The 15104-nt window shown below is 38.6% G+C and overlaps 1 protein-coding gene and 1 long non-coding RNA gene across 2 annotated transcripts in view; one reads left to right on the top strand and one right to left on the bottom strand.

Moving 5' to 3' along the window:
• Positions 1–15104, top strand: part of MEP1B (meprin A subunit beta) — a 50960-nt gene that overhangs the window by 3896 nt on the left and 31960 nt on the right. The window contains 4 exon segments of the mRNA XM_083517830.1: positions 508–623; positions 1370–1441; positions 3047–3152; positions 4372–4496. Coding sequence (XP_083373956.1) covers positions 508–623; positions 1370–1441; positions 3047–3152; positions 4372–4496 — 419 coding nt within the window.
• Positions 6087–15007, bottom strand: LOC310713528. The gene is made up of 2 exons (XR_014529308.1): positions 8697–15007; positions 6087–8484 (listed from the first exon to the last, which is right to left on the bottom strand). It is a non-coding gene; the product is annotated as an uncharacterized lncRNA (long non-coding RNA).

The raw sequence follows: 15104 nt of genomic DNA, 5'->3' as shown, positions 1-15104 counted from the left end.
TAGACGAAGAGACTCGCGGAACGGATTATTTTCGTCTTGCGAGGCACCATTGTACTGAAGAAGATGTGGAGGTACAAGAATGGCTTGAGCAGTGACTGTAAGACTATCTTAACCAGTATACACTTTGAATTACCTGATTGAAGCTAAAGCAATCCCCAAAAGAAGCAGCTAACCATATGTGCATTAACTTTTTATCTATCTTAAGGTCTTGGGAGGCTCAAACCATAGAATACTGTAGAGTTTTATGATCTGTCACCTGATCTGGTTGTTTAACTCCTGTGTTGAGCTCAGTAAAACAAAAATATTTATAAGGCACGTAAGAAAATATGTGTTAATGCTTAGTTGAATGAGCTTTCAGTATTGCAAATCAAGGGAATTTAGAAGAAAGTTTTGTAAACTAGTTGACATGATTTTCCTCAACTAGTCACAGGAGTAATTTTTTTAGGCAACTATAGGATTGCCCATAAATGAGATTCAACTCTAAATGAGACACAACTTTATTTACAGATAAGATTCTCGCGTATGAGACAGCACTATAAATCGTGTAAAAAGTATCAAGATGAGTATGGTGTTTCTTCTGTAATTCCAAGCTTAGACATATCTCAGGATTCAACAGGAAACAGGTAAATACCTATTTGCAAGCAGCTTTATACATTTTAATGCTTGCTTTTAAAAGAAAATGTCCCAAACTATTGTATATTGCGTTCTTTAGATTTGGCATGGGGGAAGTTGTTAAACAATGTAGCTTAGAATTTATTCACAGGGTGGTTGAAGTGTGGCAGTAAAGTACACTTTATTATGTTATATCCAAATGAGAACTTCCGACACAATGTTATAATGATCTTTTAGGCTTTGGAACTTAGTTCTGATTATGAAATGCCAAAAATCACTATTTAAATCAACAAAAATTACTTTGTATATTGCAAACCTTTGTTTTGTTTGCAGTATGGGCACCAGGCTTCAGCGGCCCTTGGCATAATGGTGATAGTGCCCCTCCTCAAACAAAGGCAGGGCTCAGTCCAGCTTTAGGTGGCAGCTACATCCTTCTCTGCTGCTTTGGTGGTCCCAGTGCCACTCACTGTCCTCCACTCAGATGCACTTCCATGGACATGCAGCAGCACTTTTGAATGGGAGTTAAGCTCAGCTTCATCCATGCTGGCCACCCAACACCTTATGCAATGTTTCTGAAGTAACTTAAAAAATAATAATGTTTATTTAGATAAGAACATCTATAGTCCAATTCTAAACATGCATTTTTTGAAAGCAAGTCCCACTAGTATCAATGGGATTAATTTATTCATCATACTGCTTTGAATTGCAAACTCTTCTGTATTTAATTTGAAAATAAATTCTCACGCTTTGTATGAAGTTTTAGAAGTGACTCTTCTACTTCGGAAGTTGGAGAAAATTCTAATCTACATGTTCCTGAAGAAGCTACAAGGTAGGACTACCATTGAAATCAATAACTATGTGGTTTTAGGTATTGGTGGGAAGGAGTGCCAACAAATGAAGGGAATCTTCAGTAGAAGACAAATTTCAAAACAAATATCATAGTCCAGTGGCTCTGAAGTATGCTCATGCAGGGACGTTAATGTGTGGATCCCAAGCTTTGAATAAGAGATGCTTCCTTACTGATTTCAGTGTCAGGTATTAGATTACCAGGTTACAAAGTAAATAAAAAAGCTATTTCTCATTAGAACTTTATGCATGCATTGACTGCCTCCTGGGGTTTGGGCTGGGGCCCATTTGGCTTTCTTTATCTGGAGCCAGTGTGGTGTAGTGGTTAAGAGCGGTAGACTCCTAATCTGGGGAACTGGGTTCGCGTCTCCGCTCCTCCACATGCACATGCTGGGTGACCTTGGGCCAGTCACACTTCTTTGAAGTCTCTTAGCCCCACTCACCTCACAGAGTGTTTGTTGTGGGGGAGGAAGGGAAAGGAGAATGTTAGCCGCTTTGAGACTCCTTAAAGGGAGTGAAAGGCGGGATATCAAATCCAAACTCTTCTTCTTCTTCTTATCTACCTTCAGGCCTTTTCACGTATGTGTCAGGCATGGAGAATTATACTCCTGTATCAGTATCCTGAATATTTTGTATAAAAGTGGTTTTCAGCCATTGGAAACCACTAATGTGAAGGTAGCACAAAGCACATCACGCTACAGTTAAACTTCAAAACAAGGCAGAATTTTGGATTTTATCAAAATTTGAATTTTGGGTTTAAGGTATTAAAACAGATTTGTGTCAAGGTGAAGTATAAATAGGTATGTGGTACCTTATAATATATTTAGGTCAGGTAAAATCAGGAAAATGGAATTTGATTTGTTTCTTAGAAAAAGATATTCCAAAGAAAACAACTTTTTATATTTGAAGCAGTGCAAAGTAATCCTGTGATTTACTGCAAAAGCTGCTGGTGATAGATGAAAGAGATCCTGTTGAAAGACTAGGTAAACTTAAGAAAACACCCCCAAAAAGCCTTAAACTGAAAAATACATAGCATGACCTCTCTTCCATTGGCTTAATAGATATTCTGTTATTCTTTTGTTTTAAATCGCACTGTAAACTGCCCTGGAATATTAGGAACAGACTATATACAGTAGTACCTCGGGTTAAGTACTTAATTCATTCCGGAGGTCCGTTCTTAAGCTGAAACTGTTCTTAACCTGAAGCACCACTTTAGTTAATGGGGCCTCCAACTGTCGCCGCGCCGCTGGAGCACGATTTCCGTTCTCATCCTGAAGCAAAGTTCTAAACCTGAGGTACTATTTCTGGGTTAGCGGAGTCTGTAACCCGAAGTGTATTTAACCCAAGGTACCACTGTAAATACCTTAAATAAATCAGCAAACTGCATTCAAATATGTTAAATTTTGACTTAGTGCTACATGAATTCACTACAGCAAGCCTCAGTGTATTTTGGTCTCATTTTATGCATTTCCTCCTTTTGCTGAAATTAATGGGGAAATGATTGTGGGTGACAGAGTTCCTTGAACATGTAACATGCTGTTGCAGGGATTTTCATCCATGTGTGCCTCTTTCTCATATTTGTTTTCAGTGGACAGCCTACATTCAAATGCCCTCTGTGTCAAGAAAGTAACTTTACAAGGCAGAACTTATTGGATCACTGTAATGATAGGCACCTTTATCAACTAGTTCCAGTAGTGAGTATGTGTATATAAAAAAGAAAGTTTGTGAAGATTTTATCCTAGTATGTGTGAATTAAGCGCTTAAAAAAAAATTATCTTAATTCTATGACAATAGCAATATTTTCAGAAAGAATGAGCCACCCTCTTCTCCCTTCAGTGATGGATCTAGCAGTTATACCATTTTCCTCAGTTTTATACTGAATGACATTTTCCCATTTCTGATCTTTTTTTTTTAAGTACTTAGATCTGTAATTACAAGACATGTTTTCCATTTTCAGTTTGGGATTATCATTGTTTTATTTAGTATTCAATTAGTTTTCTTAAGTGACGCGGGTAGCACTGTGGGTTAAACCACAGAGCCTAGGACTTACCGATCAGAAGGTTGATGGTTCGAATCCCCTTAATGGGGTGAGCTCCCGTTGCTCGGTCCCTGCTCCTGTCAACCTAGCAGTTCAAAAGCATATCAGAGTGCAAGTAGATAAATAGGTACCGCTCCGGCGGGAAGGTAAACGGCGTTTCCGTGCGCTGCTCTGGTTCGCCAGAAGCGGCTTAGTCATGCTGGCCACATGACCCGGAAGCTGTACGCCGGCTCCCTCAGCCAATAAAGCAAGATGAGCACTGCAACCCCAGAGTTGGTCACGACTGGACCTAATGGTCAGGGGTCCCTTTACCTTAACCTTTATGTTTTCTTAAAGGACTGCCCTTCATTCTATTTTTTCTCACTCTGTCGCATAATGCATTGCTATTAGACACATTTAAGTCCGTTTGAGTTCAGTGGAAGTGCTAAGCACTTAAGGAGTGCTCAGCTGGGGCAGGATGGTGCCCTGTTTTACAAGTAGTGCCCAGTATTGTTTAAATGGGAGATATTAGAGACATACACTCTTTTAAAAACTTTTTGTCTTAAGTCCCATTTTCCAAGATTCGTTTTGTAAAAAGATTGCTTAAGATTAAGGGCAGAAATAGACAAGGAGTATCTTCATTAGAAACATAAATGTTCAGTGTCATTTCCTTTAAAGAATTTAAAGTATGTGTAGTTAACTTTTTAAGTTTAATCTCTTCTATTCACATTCCTTCCAGGAGTATCCTTTTGTTTTAAGAATGTGTCTATTTTAAGGCATTTCTACGTAGTATGACGTAGTATGATTTTCATAGAAACTAATGTTGATCTACTATCTAGTTATGTAATTTATGTGAGCAATTGTCTGCCTCTTGATTCTCTCTCTCTCTTTTAAAGATCTGTCCTATTTGTGTCTCTTTTCCATGGGGAGATCCTAACCGGGTTACTAGAGATTTTGTTGGCCATTTAAATCTAAGGCATCAGTTTGAGTATGGAGATTTTATGGTAAGACCTTTTCTTTTGTTCTTGCTCCCTATTTAAAATGTTGACATTTTTTAATCTCTATGCTGGAGGACTAAATTAGAGCCTTACTCATCTTGGATTAATTTGGGTAAAAGCACCTTCTATATTAGATTGCCAGATTTAAATTACCTAGAAGCCTGGCTTTACCAAGTTCTACAGCTGCCCTGGTAAATTGTGAAATCTCTTTCCTAGGTAAATTTGGAGAAAAAGCTAGAAAAGCACTTAGGGGATTTTGTGCATTTAAAACACTTCTACCCTGCTTTAGGCATATACCTCAATAAACCATGCATATACTAGTCTCTACCCTGAAGCCTACAATTTAAAAGATAGGACACACAAGGAAAAAGATGGGAAAGGACAGGAAAAGCAGTCTTGGTCACTCTTCTCAAAAGTTACAGTTCATATAACAACCAGCTAAATTGGAAGTTATTCAGGCAGCTTCATGGAATGACTGCTGTTGAGAGAGAACCAGCCAGTCTCAACAAACCTGATGAGAATAGATAGCCCTGCTTCTCTCCTCTCCTCTGTAGCCTGACAGCATGGCTGTGGTGATAGTGAAAGGCAGATGGTGTCTCAGCACGTCTAGTTTCTCCCCTTGTCAAATGTCAACTGTTTACTTCTGCTGCCTGGCTGGGGAACAGTCTGGCTGGGGAACAGTCTGTGGTGCTGGGATGCCAACAGGATTTCCTGGACCTGTTACACTTTACTTAGATTGGGTCCTCTGCAATCCCACCAGCAGTCTGTTGGAAGAATTTAGGCTTAAGTGCATATATTATCTTAACCTATATCTTACAGGGCCATTACAAAGATGAAAGGGAGGATAATATACACAACCTTGAGCTCCTCACTGGAAGAGCAAGATATATATATCACAGATCATGTAAACAAAAAGAAACATGCTCAAATCCAGAAAAGCCGTTCCCATCTTGCTTTAACTGCAATGTTCCATAATCTAGGGTTGCCATATGTCCAGAATTTCCTGGACATAACCAGACTATTGCAGCTGCAAGCAGTGTCTGGGTGGAAATGGGTGAAATGTCCTGGAAAATAGGAAAGGCGGGGGGGGGGGGAATCCATTTTTTTCTCAGTAAGTAGGAGGATTCATTTATTTCACCGGAGTTATTTCTGAGTAAAACATATCGAAACCAATTCTGTTTTATACCCCCTAAATTTCCGCTGAATTAATACCAAATAACATAACTAATAATTGCTCCTTAAGATTATCTCAAGTAAAAATACTGTTCCAAAACAACATTGCTTGCTTTTCCTTTAAATGTCCTGGTTAGATGTGAATAATTGCCATAACATCACTCATAATCAACATTTTGCAACCATTCATTTCTGGAAATGTTTTGGGGGAGGTTCCAGTTTTTAGTAATTTATTTTGCTGTTACTAGCATGTTAATTGCCGGAATGACAGCCTTCTTTTCTAAAGGATCACTTATATCATTTAGCAGACTATTCATATACATTTTCCTATTGTGTGCTCTTTGTTGTAGTAATTAATGCAGAGTACATGCTGAACTGTAGAGTGTAATAACTTGGTCTGGGGGGAAATTCTAAACCATTTTTGTTGTTGTTTGTATTTAGAATCCTCAGCTGGATGAGGAAACTCTGTTCCAAAATGCTGTTGAGGAATCTTGTCAAGAGAACCTTTGAAATCTCTAATTTGTTCACACCATTGCTTTCTGCGAGGGGAGAAGCTGCATCAGTGGTCTCAGTGTTAATAAAAGGGAGCCCTTGTATCCAGTTTAACTGTATAGCAGTATTACTTTCCCTTGAATTTATTTTAAAATGCTTTTTATTTAAACTAACAAAAAAGCATGTTATATTATAATACTTTAATATGGGGTGTTTTTTCCTCCACATAATATTAGAAATATTTCAGATATCTGGCAAAAACATTACTGTCTTTGAGATAAAGCTATTAAGAGCCATTTTGCATCATTTGTTTTATTATTTTTAAATAAGTGTTACACTATAGAGAAAAAAATTGCACTGGGACAAAGTATTGACATACAGATAGTAAGGACAGGGTGGTGTTTTTTATTCTTTTTTGGATGAGTTAAATAACTTTTTTTCTATGCTTACTAAATCTATGTTAAAAGCTAAAAAACCCCCAATAATTTCTAGCCCAATACTATTTTAGCCCCAGCTAGTGTTTACATAAAAGAACATGCACACAGGGGTTTTCTCAATGCTGTCAAGAATCTCTTAAGTAGCCACAATCTGGAGGCTTCCTAGCTATGGCATACTAACTACTTGGCCATTTTCTAGACACCAGCCACTTACTTGTAAAGTAGCCTATCTTAAATTGATAGGTTTAATTTATTTTATTCAGAGATTGGTTACTTACTGCTTTTTGGATTGTATCATTCACTTGAGAAAGTTTATAAAAACTTCTTCCAGTTCTTTAACAAAATTTGGGATAAAAAAGTCCGAATAATGAGCTGCAAGTATGTTGAAAATACTAACTGACTAAGGAAGTTTTATGGTAAGAAATAAAGAGGTCTTTTATTGGAAGTGCTGTTTTAGGGGGAAATTGGTCTTGGGCCAATACCAGCTTAATCTGATTTTAGATATGAGCTTTCTGTTAAATTATCTACTGAACACTTGTTTCAAAGCCTAGTCCTGGAAACCATGGGAATACCTGTGCATCTTCAAAAGCCATTTTACATTTGAACACTGTAAACATGGGGTTACCACTTCATGAGTCTCAGTGCCCAAACAATCCTTGTCTAGGAAAGGGTGCAGTTGACATTCCACCCAAAGCTGATAGTAGGCTCTCTGCCATGGAGGCCACACGGGCCTCATTGGACAAAGATTGTTCCATAAATACTCCTAAACTCTCTGCATGTTCCTTTAGAGTGCAATCCAATCCAGAACAGGCAAGTCCCAAATTCTTAGGCATGGGAATTGGTCATCCAGAGCACCCTTGTCTTAACAAAATTCAGCTTCACTTTTTTGGTCCATATCCTACCCACCCTGATTCCAGGCACTGCTTCATCTTGTGCATGCCCTCTTGACTGAGAATTAACAAAGAGCTGGGTGTCATCAGCACATTGATGACACTGCCCCAAGTCTCCTGATGACTGCTTCTGTTGGCTTCATATAGATGTTTAATAACATTGGGGATAAAATGGTGTTGTGCAGTACCCCAAAACTAAATCACAAGGGTACTGATACATAGTCCCTCAGTACTATTATCTGAGACTGGCCCTACAAATAGGAGTGGAACCACCATAGAGAAGTTCCTTCAACATCCAACTCACAGAAGGTACCATGGTCAGTGGTATCAAAGCGGCAGAGAGATAAGCAAGAGCAACAAAGTTGCACTCCCCATCTCTCCTCTGGGAAATATTCATAAGAACAACCAGGGCTGATTTTGTGTTAAAAAACATCCTGAACCCTTATTGGAGTGGGGGCAGTTAATAGCTTTCTTCCTAGAGTGTCTACAGCTACATTGCCACAGTCCTGAAGCACCTTGCCCATAAAGGGTATTAGACACTAGGTAGTAGTTGCACTATTGGTATAATTAGGAATGAGCAGATTCCCTCAGTACCATGTCATTGTTGCCTCTTGTCTCTGTAGCCTAATGCAATATTAGGTCGCTTTAACAAAAGCTTAGTATGCAAGTCATTTGTGGTAATAGTTCTACTCTATTCTGTGCTGGTCAGGCTGCCTCTGGAGAACTGAGGTCAGTTCTGAGTGTCTAGCAGAGTGCGATCACGTTAGTCCCCCCCCCCTTTAAATTAATTTTCATTTTTCACATCACACATAAAACAACATATTCACAACACACAAACCATATTGCTTAAAAATATCAACTCAGATTCTTACAGTACACTCCAAAAAAATCTTTCCACATATTACCATGCAATCTCAGTGTGTATGTGTGGGTATAAATATAATCTTGATGCATATACTCCAGAAATGGTGTCACACACAGGAAAGAAAGGGGCTAGAATTCCCTTTGGTTGCATGAATCTGGCACATCAGCTTTTCATCCAGGGCTATTGTCCATGCTCGGAGCACCTATTTCCGCTGAGAGGAAGAACATTAAGAGTTATTTATGAGCGACTGGTGGAGTAGACATGGTCTTTATTCCAAGTAAAGCAAGTTGAGGGGAAGGTTGTAGGTCCATTTTGTATATTAAAATCAATTTTTTAAATACCAAAACCCAAAATTGATAAACATGCCCCAAACTTAGGATCTTCCAATTCTATAGCCACTGTTTTCCTCCTGGATCTTGAATCAAAGACATCAAGACTTGGAATGCCTTATAGTATATAAGCAAGTGGCGCACTCCCAGACCAGATTTTAAATTTATCTTTGCCAAATTTTAAATTGTTAGGCATTATAGTTATTGGCAGGACCTGAAATAGGCAGAGAAACTTCAGAAGGATCAACATATTCATAGCCACAATGTGGCTCAAGCAAGAAAGGTTTAGACTTTTCCAGGATTTCACTTCCTGTCTAACTTGAGATAACAAAGACTCAAAATTTGCTTTCCTTAAAGAGTGCAATAATTTTGATATAAATATTCCCAGGTATTTCAGCTTTTGAGGACAGATTGTAAAACCCTCAATGCTTTGTATGAAAGTTTGAGACTGGTAAGACCACACTAAACATAATTTCAGATTTGGTTTCAGAATTATTCAGTTCTTTAATAACTTCAGGTATTGCCAATTCCGGTTTTGATAATATGAAAGCTATGCCATCTGCAAAAAGGTTAGTATGCATTTTACTTTAATTTTTTTCACTTTCTATATTCACATTGTTTCTAATGACTGTTGCCAGTGGTTCAATAGACAAGGCAAATAAAAGCAGAGACAAAGGACAATCTTGTTTTACTCTTTTTAGAGGTTTCTGAGTTGAGACCATTACATAAGACTGTAGCAAAGGAATGTTTGTATACTTCAAAAGTCGAGTTAATAAACCACTCTCATGTTAAGTCTATACATCAGTGATTTAAAAATGACCAACTCAGCCTGTCAAAGACCTTGTAAAAATCCCATGAGATTATTGTACGTGACTTACCTTTCTTTTTACTATAATAAATGACATTCAATAGGTGTCTTACTGGATCCACTATGCCAGCGATACAGAAAGCCTACCTGGTTTGGGGAGATAAAATTTGTAATGAACACATTTAATCTGTTTGCTAAAATGGCTGTATACATCTTAGCTTCTTGGTATAACAGGGCTAATTGGATGTTACAATTCCTCTAGGTCAAGGTTTCTTCTAGCTTTTGGTAGTACTGTTATTTTAGATTGATGCCAGTAATACGGTGAAAGTTCCGCCAAAAGAACTTCATTAAAGAACTTGGCTAGATGGGGAGACAGTTCATTTCTAAAATGTTTATAGAACGTTTCTGTAAAACTGCCAGCCTCCGGTGCTTTGTATCCTCATAGTTTTTTAATAGCCATTTGCACTTCCTTTAATAGATTTATTCAAAGACTGCATATGATCCATTTCTAACTGTGTTAATGAAGTTTATCTAAATAGTCATTGATAGCAAACACAGACGTTGATGGTGAGCTGTGTAATTCTGAATAAAGTTTATTAAATAATCCACATTTGTCTTTTTCTTTGTACTGAAAAATGCCAAAATCATCTTTTATGTGTAGCACTCTTCTAGAGGCAACCTTTTGTTTGTTTGTTTGTTTGTTTTTGTTTTTATTAAAGATTTTCTTGGTTTAGTACATTCCTTGTCTCTTTTTTCAGGTTATACAGTCTTTCTTGCAAATCACTTACATTTGTTGTGATACATTAGTGTTGATACTGTATATAAGGTTGGGAAAGAAAGTGGGAGAGGGTGGGGTGGTGAGGCTTATATTCTTTTATATAGTGTACGTGTGAGGTTTTGTGTCAGTGTCAACTGGGTAGGTTCTTTTTTTATTTGTTTATTACATTTTCTTGCTAGTGAGAGGTATTGGGGGGGCAATATTATTTCTTTAGTGGAGGATGTTACGTTACCGTCTTTTTTAGTGACAGTGTATTATTGTTTTGAGTGATTTCCCCCTTGCATCTATTTGCTAATAGTCTGGAGTTCTTTTCTCCATATTCGTAAAAGCATTGTTTAGAGCATAAGATATTAATCATTGTTTTATTGATTTCTAGAGAGTCAATTTTTGTTCTTTTTTGTTCTATGAGTTTAAGGAGTTGAGTTTTTTGTTTTGGTTTTTTGCTCCTGCTTGTTTGTAGTGTGATGAGAGGGTTGTAATGTCTTGTTGTAATTTACCAATTTTTGAGGAGGTTTGCTTTTTTAAGAGATGCCCTCTCCTTTATGCAGGCTCCTCTGGTGACCACTTTCATTGTCCTTAAAGGTAGTTTTCAAGAGACTCTCTCTAGCTAGTTGGTTTGTGGTTAGGATGGGACTAAAGGACCATGCTGGGGTAGTTTGTGCTTCCTCTCTTGAGGGTAGCTTCTACTGGGGCATGATCTGTGGTTTTAATGTTACCAATGTTTGTTGTTTCTGTGTGAGCAGAATGCTGTCCAGTCAGGACATGGTGCTGGGACATCCAGACTGGAATGTGGCTGGTGTCTCCCAGGTTCTTTTCTCTCAAGATGTCACAAAGGCCTCAGTTTTTAGCATTTTCAGTAGTTGGTCAGTGTCTCTAATTGTTTGGGGTTTCCCTCTGAGGAAGGTTGCCCAGGGGGTTGTAGGATGGATGTCTTTTAGGGATGCCTCCCCTGTTGAGGTTGAGGTTACCTCCTAGGATTGTTTACCCTTTGGAGAAGGAATTTGTTTAGTGTTTCCTGGATGAACTGTAGTTGTTTTGTGTTTCGGGCATATATGGAGCCAATTGTCAGTTTAGTTTTGCCATTAGCAAAAATGAATCTACCTTTTTGTGTTTTAGCACTGTTGTGGCTTTAAAATTTAGGCCTCTCCGCGGGCCTTTCCTGAGCCAGGTGCCACCCATTGTTGACTGAACCTGGGTTAGCTCAGGCTTTTGCTTCCTTTGGGTAGGTTGTGGAAGGCAATGTGTGGTTTCACTCACCAGAACAGACACTTGTGGAACAGAAGTAGAGGTCAAAAACTTTTCTCCACAAAGGTGGCTTTCTCCCTGGCTTTTTGGCTGTATATTTTTTCTGAAAATGATCACTACTTAAAACATCTTTGGTTACTTTATAAAGGCAATGCTGCCAAGGGATTGAGAGGTTTGGTAATTTGACACGTGGTACTCCACCAAGTTTTACTCAGAGTAGGTCCATTGAAATTAATGGCCCTAACTTAGTCATTAATTTCAATGGGTCTATTCTGAGTCAAACTTGTTGAGTACCATCCTTGGTTTTCTTCTGAACATCACATGTAAAAGTTTGATTCTCAGCAGTTGAATGGTACAGTATTGACTTTTCCTTTTCTAACTTCCCTAAAAATAATATGATTCAATCACTAGGGGGCACCAAGCACTTTTGAAAGACATTGCTCTAAGATTCAATTTAAAAAAAATCATTCTGAAAATGTTTTTGTCCTCTACATTCATTCCACAAGTGTTTGTTCTGGTTTTGTGGTGTTTTTTAATTCGCACATTTTTCAGTCAAATGTGTGTCTTGTACAGCTTGTGAATATATCTGCATGACAGTACTGCAAATGAAATGTATTTTCCAAGAGTGCTCACAGTATATAGAAAAGAAGGAACGTTTGAAGCCCCATACACAATGCCATTGATCCATCTAGCTCAATATTGTGTACAGTGACTGGGAGCAACTGCAGGATTTTCAAACAGGGAACACTCCCAGTCCTAGTGGTAGACGTTGAGGCAACAAACATTGCTAGTTTTTTCTATGCAGGATAAGACTGCAGTAAACTGGATTTTAACGCATCTCTGATAAATGGAATTTCCCTTTTAGTGTTTTTAGGTTTTCTTAATAACCTTTGGCATGATCATAGAAGCTGCACAAATGTTCCGCAGGAAACAGCCACCATAACCAGAAACAAAATAATTGTATGTGACAGAACCGGGAAGATTCAAGGCATGCCCATAGGCAAGCTCTCCCAACCCAATGTTCTAGAAATACAACCAACAATCACTCTATGTTGGCACATTGCAACTTACAGGCAATCTAGCAAGACTCCTGTCTTGTTCATCTTGGTAAGGCACGCTGCTATATCTGTGTCAACACAACAATATCAATAGTGTAAAGCTATGTATTGTGTTTAGACTTAATTTTCTTTCTCTCTTGCACATATGCGGGCACACCACTATGGATACATAACTAGATTGCCCCCTGGCTATTCCCCCTCCCCCAGCCTTTCCAGTTTTTCAACATTGACTTGGAACTTTTTATGGGAATGAAATGGCCAGTAACCTGAGTCGTTTGGGGAATCCTCCCGTCAAAACTGTTGTAACAAAGGTCTACCAGATGATGAGGGCAAGAATCAGCCTGTTATAGTGAGTACAAACCTTTTCCCTCACCAGTCTAATGCTAAGCACTGTGATACTCCTAGAAACTGCTCCAGAGGTGAATTTAGGGCAGCATGGCTGGTTCTGCCACACTGGGTGCCAAGCCTTTGGGATGCTGCAAGGGATCGCAACTATGATGTCGGGAATTGAGCAGAATGGAAGGTGAGAGGTGGTGTGTGTGTGTGTGTTGGGCTGAATTTTGTCCTCGCACAGGGCATTGCTGAAATTTGAAAGACCAAAGTCTGCCCCTGACAGCTCTGCCACAGCACAGCTTTCTGAAGGTCTGGGAAGGTGTGCTTCGTTTAGTCCAGGCCCCCCCACGTTCCAAGGAGCAGTGCAAAATTGCCTGCGGGAAAAGAAAGTAATGCTAAAACTTCACTTTAACCTTTTGTGCATACTACAAAGCAGCTTATATCCAAGAAAGCAGGCAATCTGCAATATATGGCAATGACTAATATTAAAAAAATGCACTGATGCAGTTTGCAGTTTTTGTATTTAATTCCATTTCATTCGACTGGTTTTATGAGCAGAAGTCTAGCTATGTGCATTAGACTGATTGCATGGATTACATGTGCCTATAATTCCATTTTCAGTTTTATGATCCCATTTACTAGTTCTCTGAATCTGGTGGCTTTCTCTTGTTAATGTGGGAGAAGTTGATTGGAGAAGGTTATTGATTGCCCTTGTAAGTTTTTCTACCGAATTATGTGGCTTCTACTGTTTAAAAAAAACAATACAGAAAAAGTACAAGTTGAGAGCTGAGTGTTTTTCTTTCAAAATAACCATGCTGAACTCACTTCATAGCTGCTGGGAGAGAGAGGTAAAGAATGAACAATTGGCTTTTGAGTAAGGGAGAAGTACAACATAGGTAGTAAATTATTACAGTATAAGCAATAATTTCATTCATGTTATCTGCTTGGCAACTGGAATTTATTCTGTTCTTTGTGGGCTATTTAATCTATAGATATATTTTTTTAGCATTTACTTTTCTCTCTAACATAGCAGCCTGCTACTTCATCACACACATTAAGGTTGCAATCCTATATATACACTTACCTGAGAGTAGGGATGGGGGAGCAATTTCATTCAGTTTCCATTTCAAAGCCAACCTACCCTAATTCATGCTTTCTGAAACAATATGACAACCAAAACACAAACATCCTTTGAAAGTCACACTTTGAAAGGTCCAAAAGCTGGCATTGAAGATGTATGCCTTTGTAATGAGATGGGCCCTCTTATGCTAGACATAATCTGTGTTTCTCATACCTAAGCGTGAGTACAGCTTTGGATGCTGTGCCCACTTTGTTTACTCAAGAGACAAGGTAGGATTGGCAGTTTTCATTTTGCAAGTGTTACGATAGCCATAACGGCAAGGGTTCTCTTCCCTTCCTGGGAGATCTCCAGGCTAGGGCTAATGTGAGCTCCTCTTCTAGTCATTGGCAGGAAACAGATTTATTTCAGTGGAGTTAATGAAAAAGAGGGTCACCACTGAAAAATCATCAAGCTTGATGAATAGTTAACCCATAACACTATCTGGATAAGCCATCACGTAATAGTACTGATAGGGGTGGAGTCGATTGCAGTGTGATCCTGACCAAGGCGTTCCCATAACAGTAATTGAAGGGAAATGTAGGCAACACAGACAAAATCTGATGAAGGATTTTAAGATTGGCTTCTAAATAAAGATCTTCACTTCTACAAAGATTAGCAGTGATGATCAATGCCATTGGTTTGGACCTATAGAGGTCATGGATCTGATATATAGGATCCTGGAACTAGGCTGATCAAGGTAACCAGAGAGATTTTGAGGAGGGGAGAAATTAAATGTACTGTGTCCCAAAATTCTGTCAGCGTAAGCATTTCAGCTTCCATAATGGAATGATCCCTGCTCTCCTTCCCCTAAATGTTCTGGGTTTCCCCCCCAAACTTAAGCTGAATGTGGCTGTGCAAATAACTGAGTCTTTGTCTAGGTTCATCATGAAGATACCTCGTTTGAGGCATCGCATTTGGTTACTTCCACCATCTTTATCCAATGAGAAGTATATAAAGGTAGAAGAAGACCAATCAACAGTCGTTTTATTCTGGCACTGATGTTCGATGAAAAAGCTGAAATGCCCTCTTGCTTCATTCTGTCAAAAGGTATATATCAAACACCTGCAATACAAAGGTCAAAGTTTTCATTTATGATGGCACTC

The sequence above is a fragment of the Podarcis liolepis genome, assembly GCF_965112155.1.
Source record: "Podarcis liolepis genome assembly, chromosome: 8".
Taxonomy (NCBI): domain Eukaryota; kingdom Metazoa; phylum Chordata; class Lepidosauria; order Squamata; family Lacertidae; genus Podarcis; species Podarcis liolepis.
Note: the sequence above shows the minus strand (reverse complement) of the source record. Positions and strands in the feature narration are given on the sequence as shown.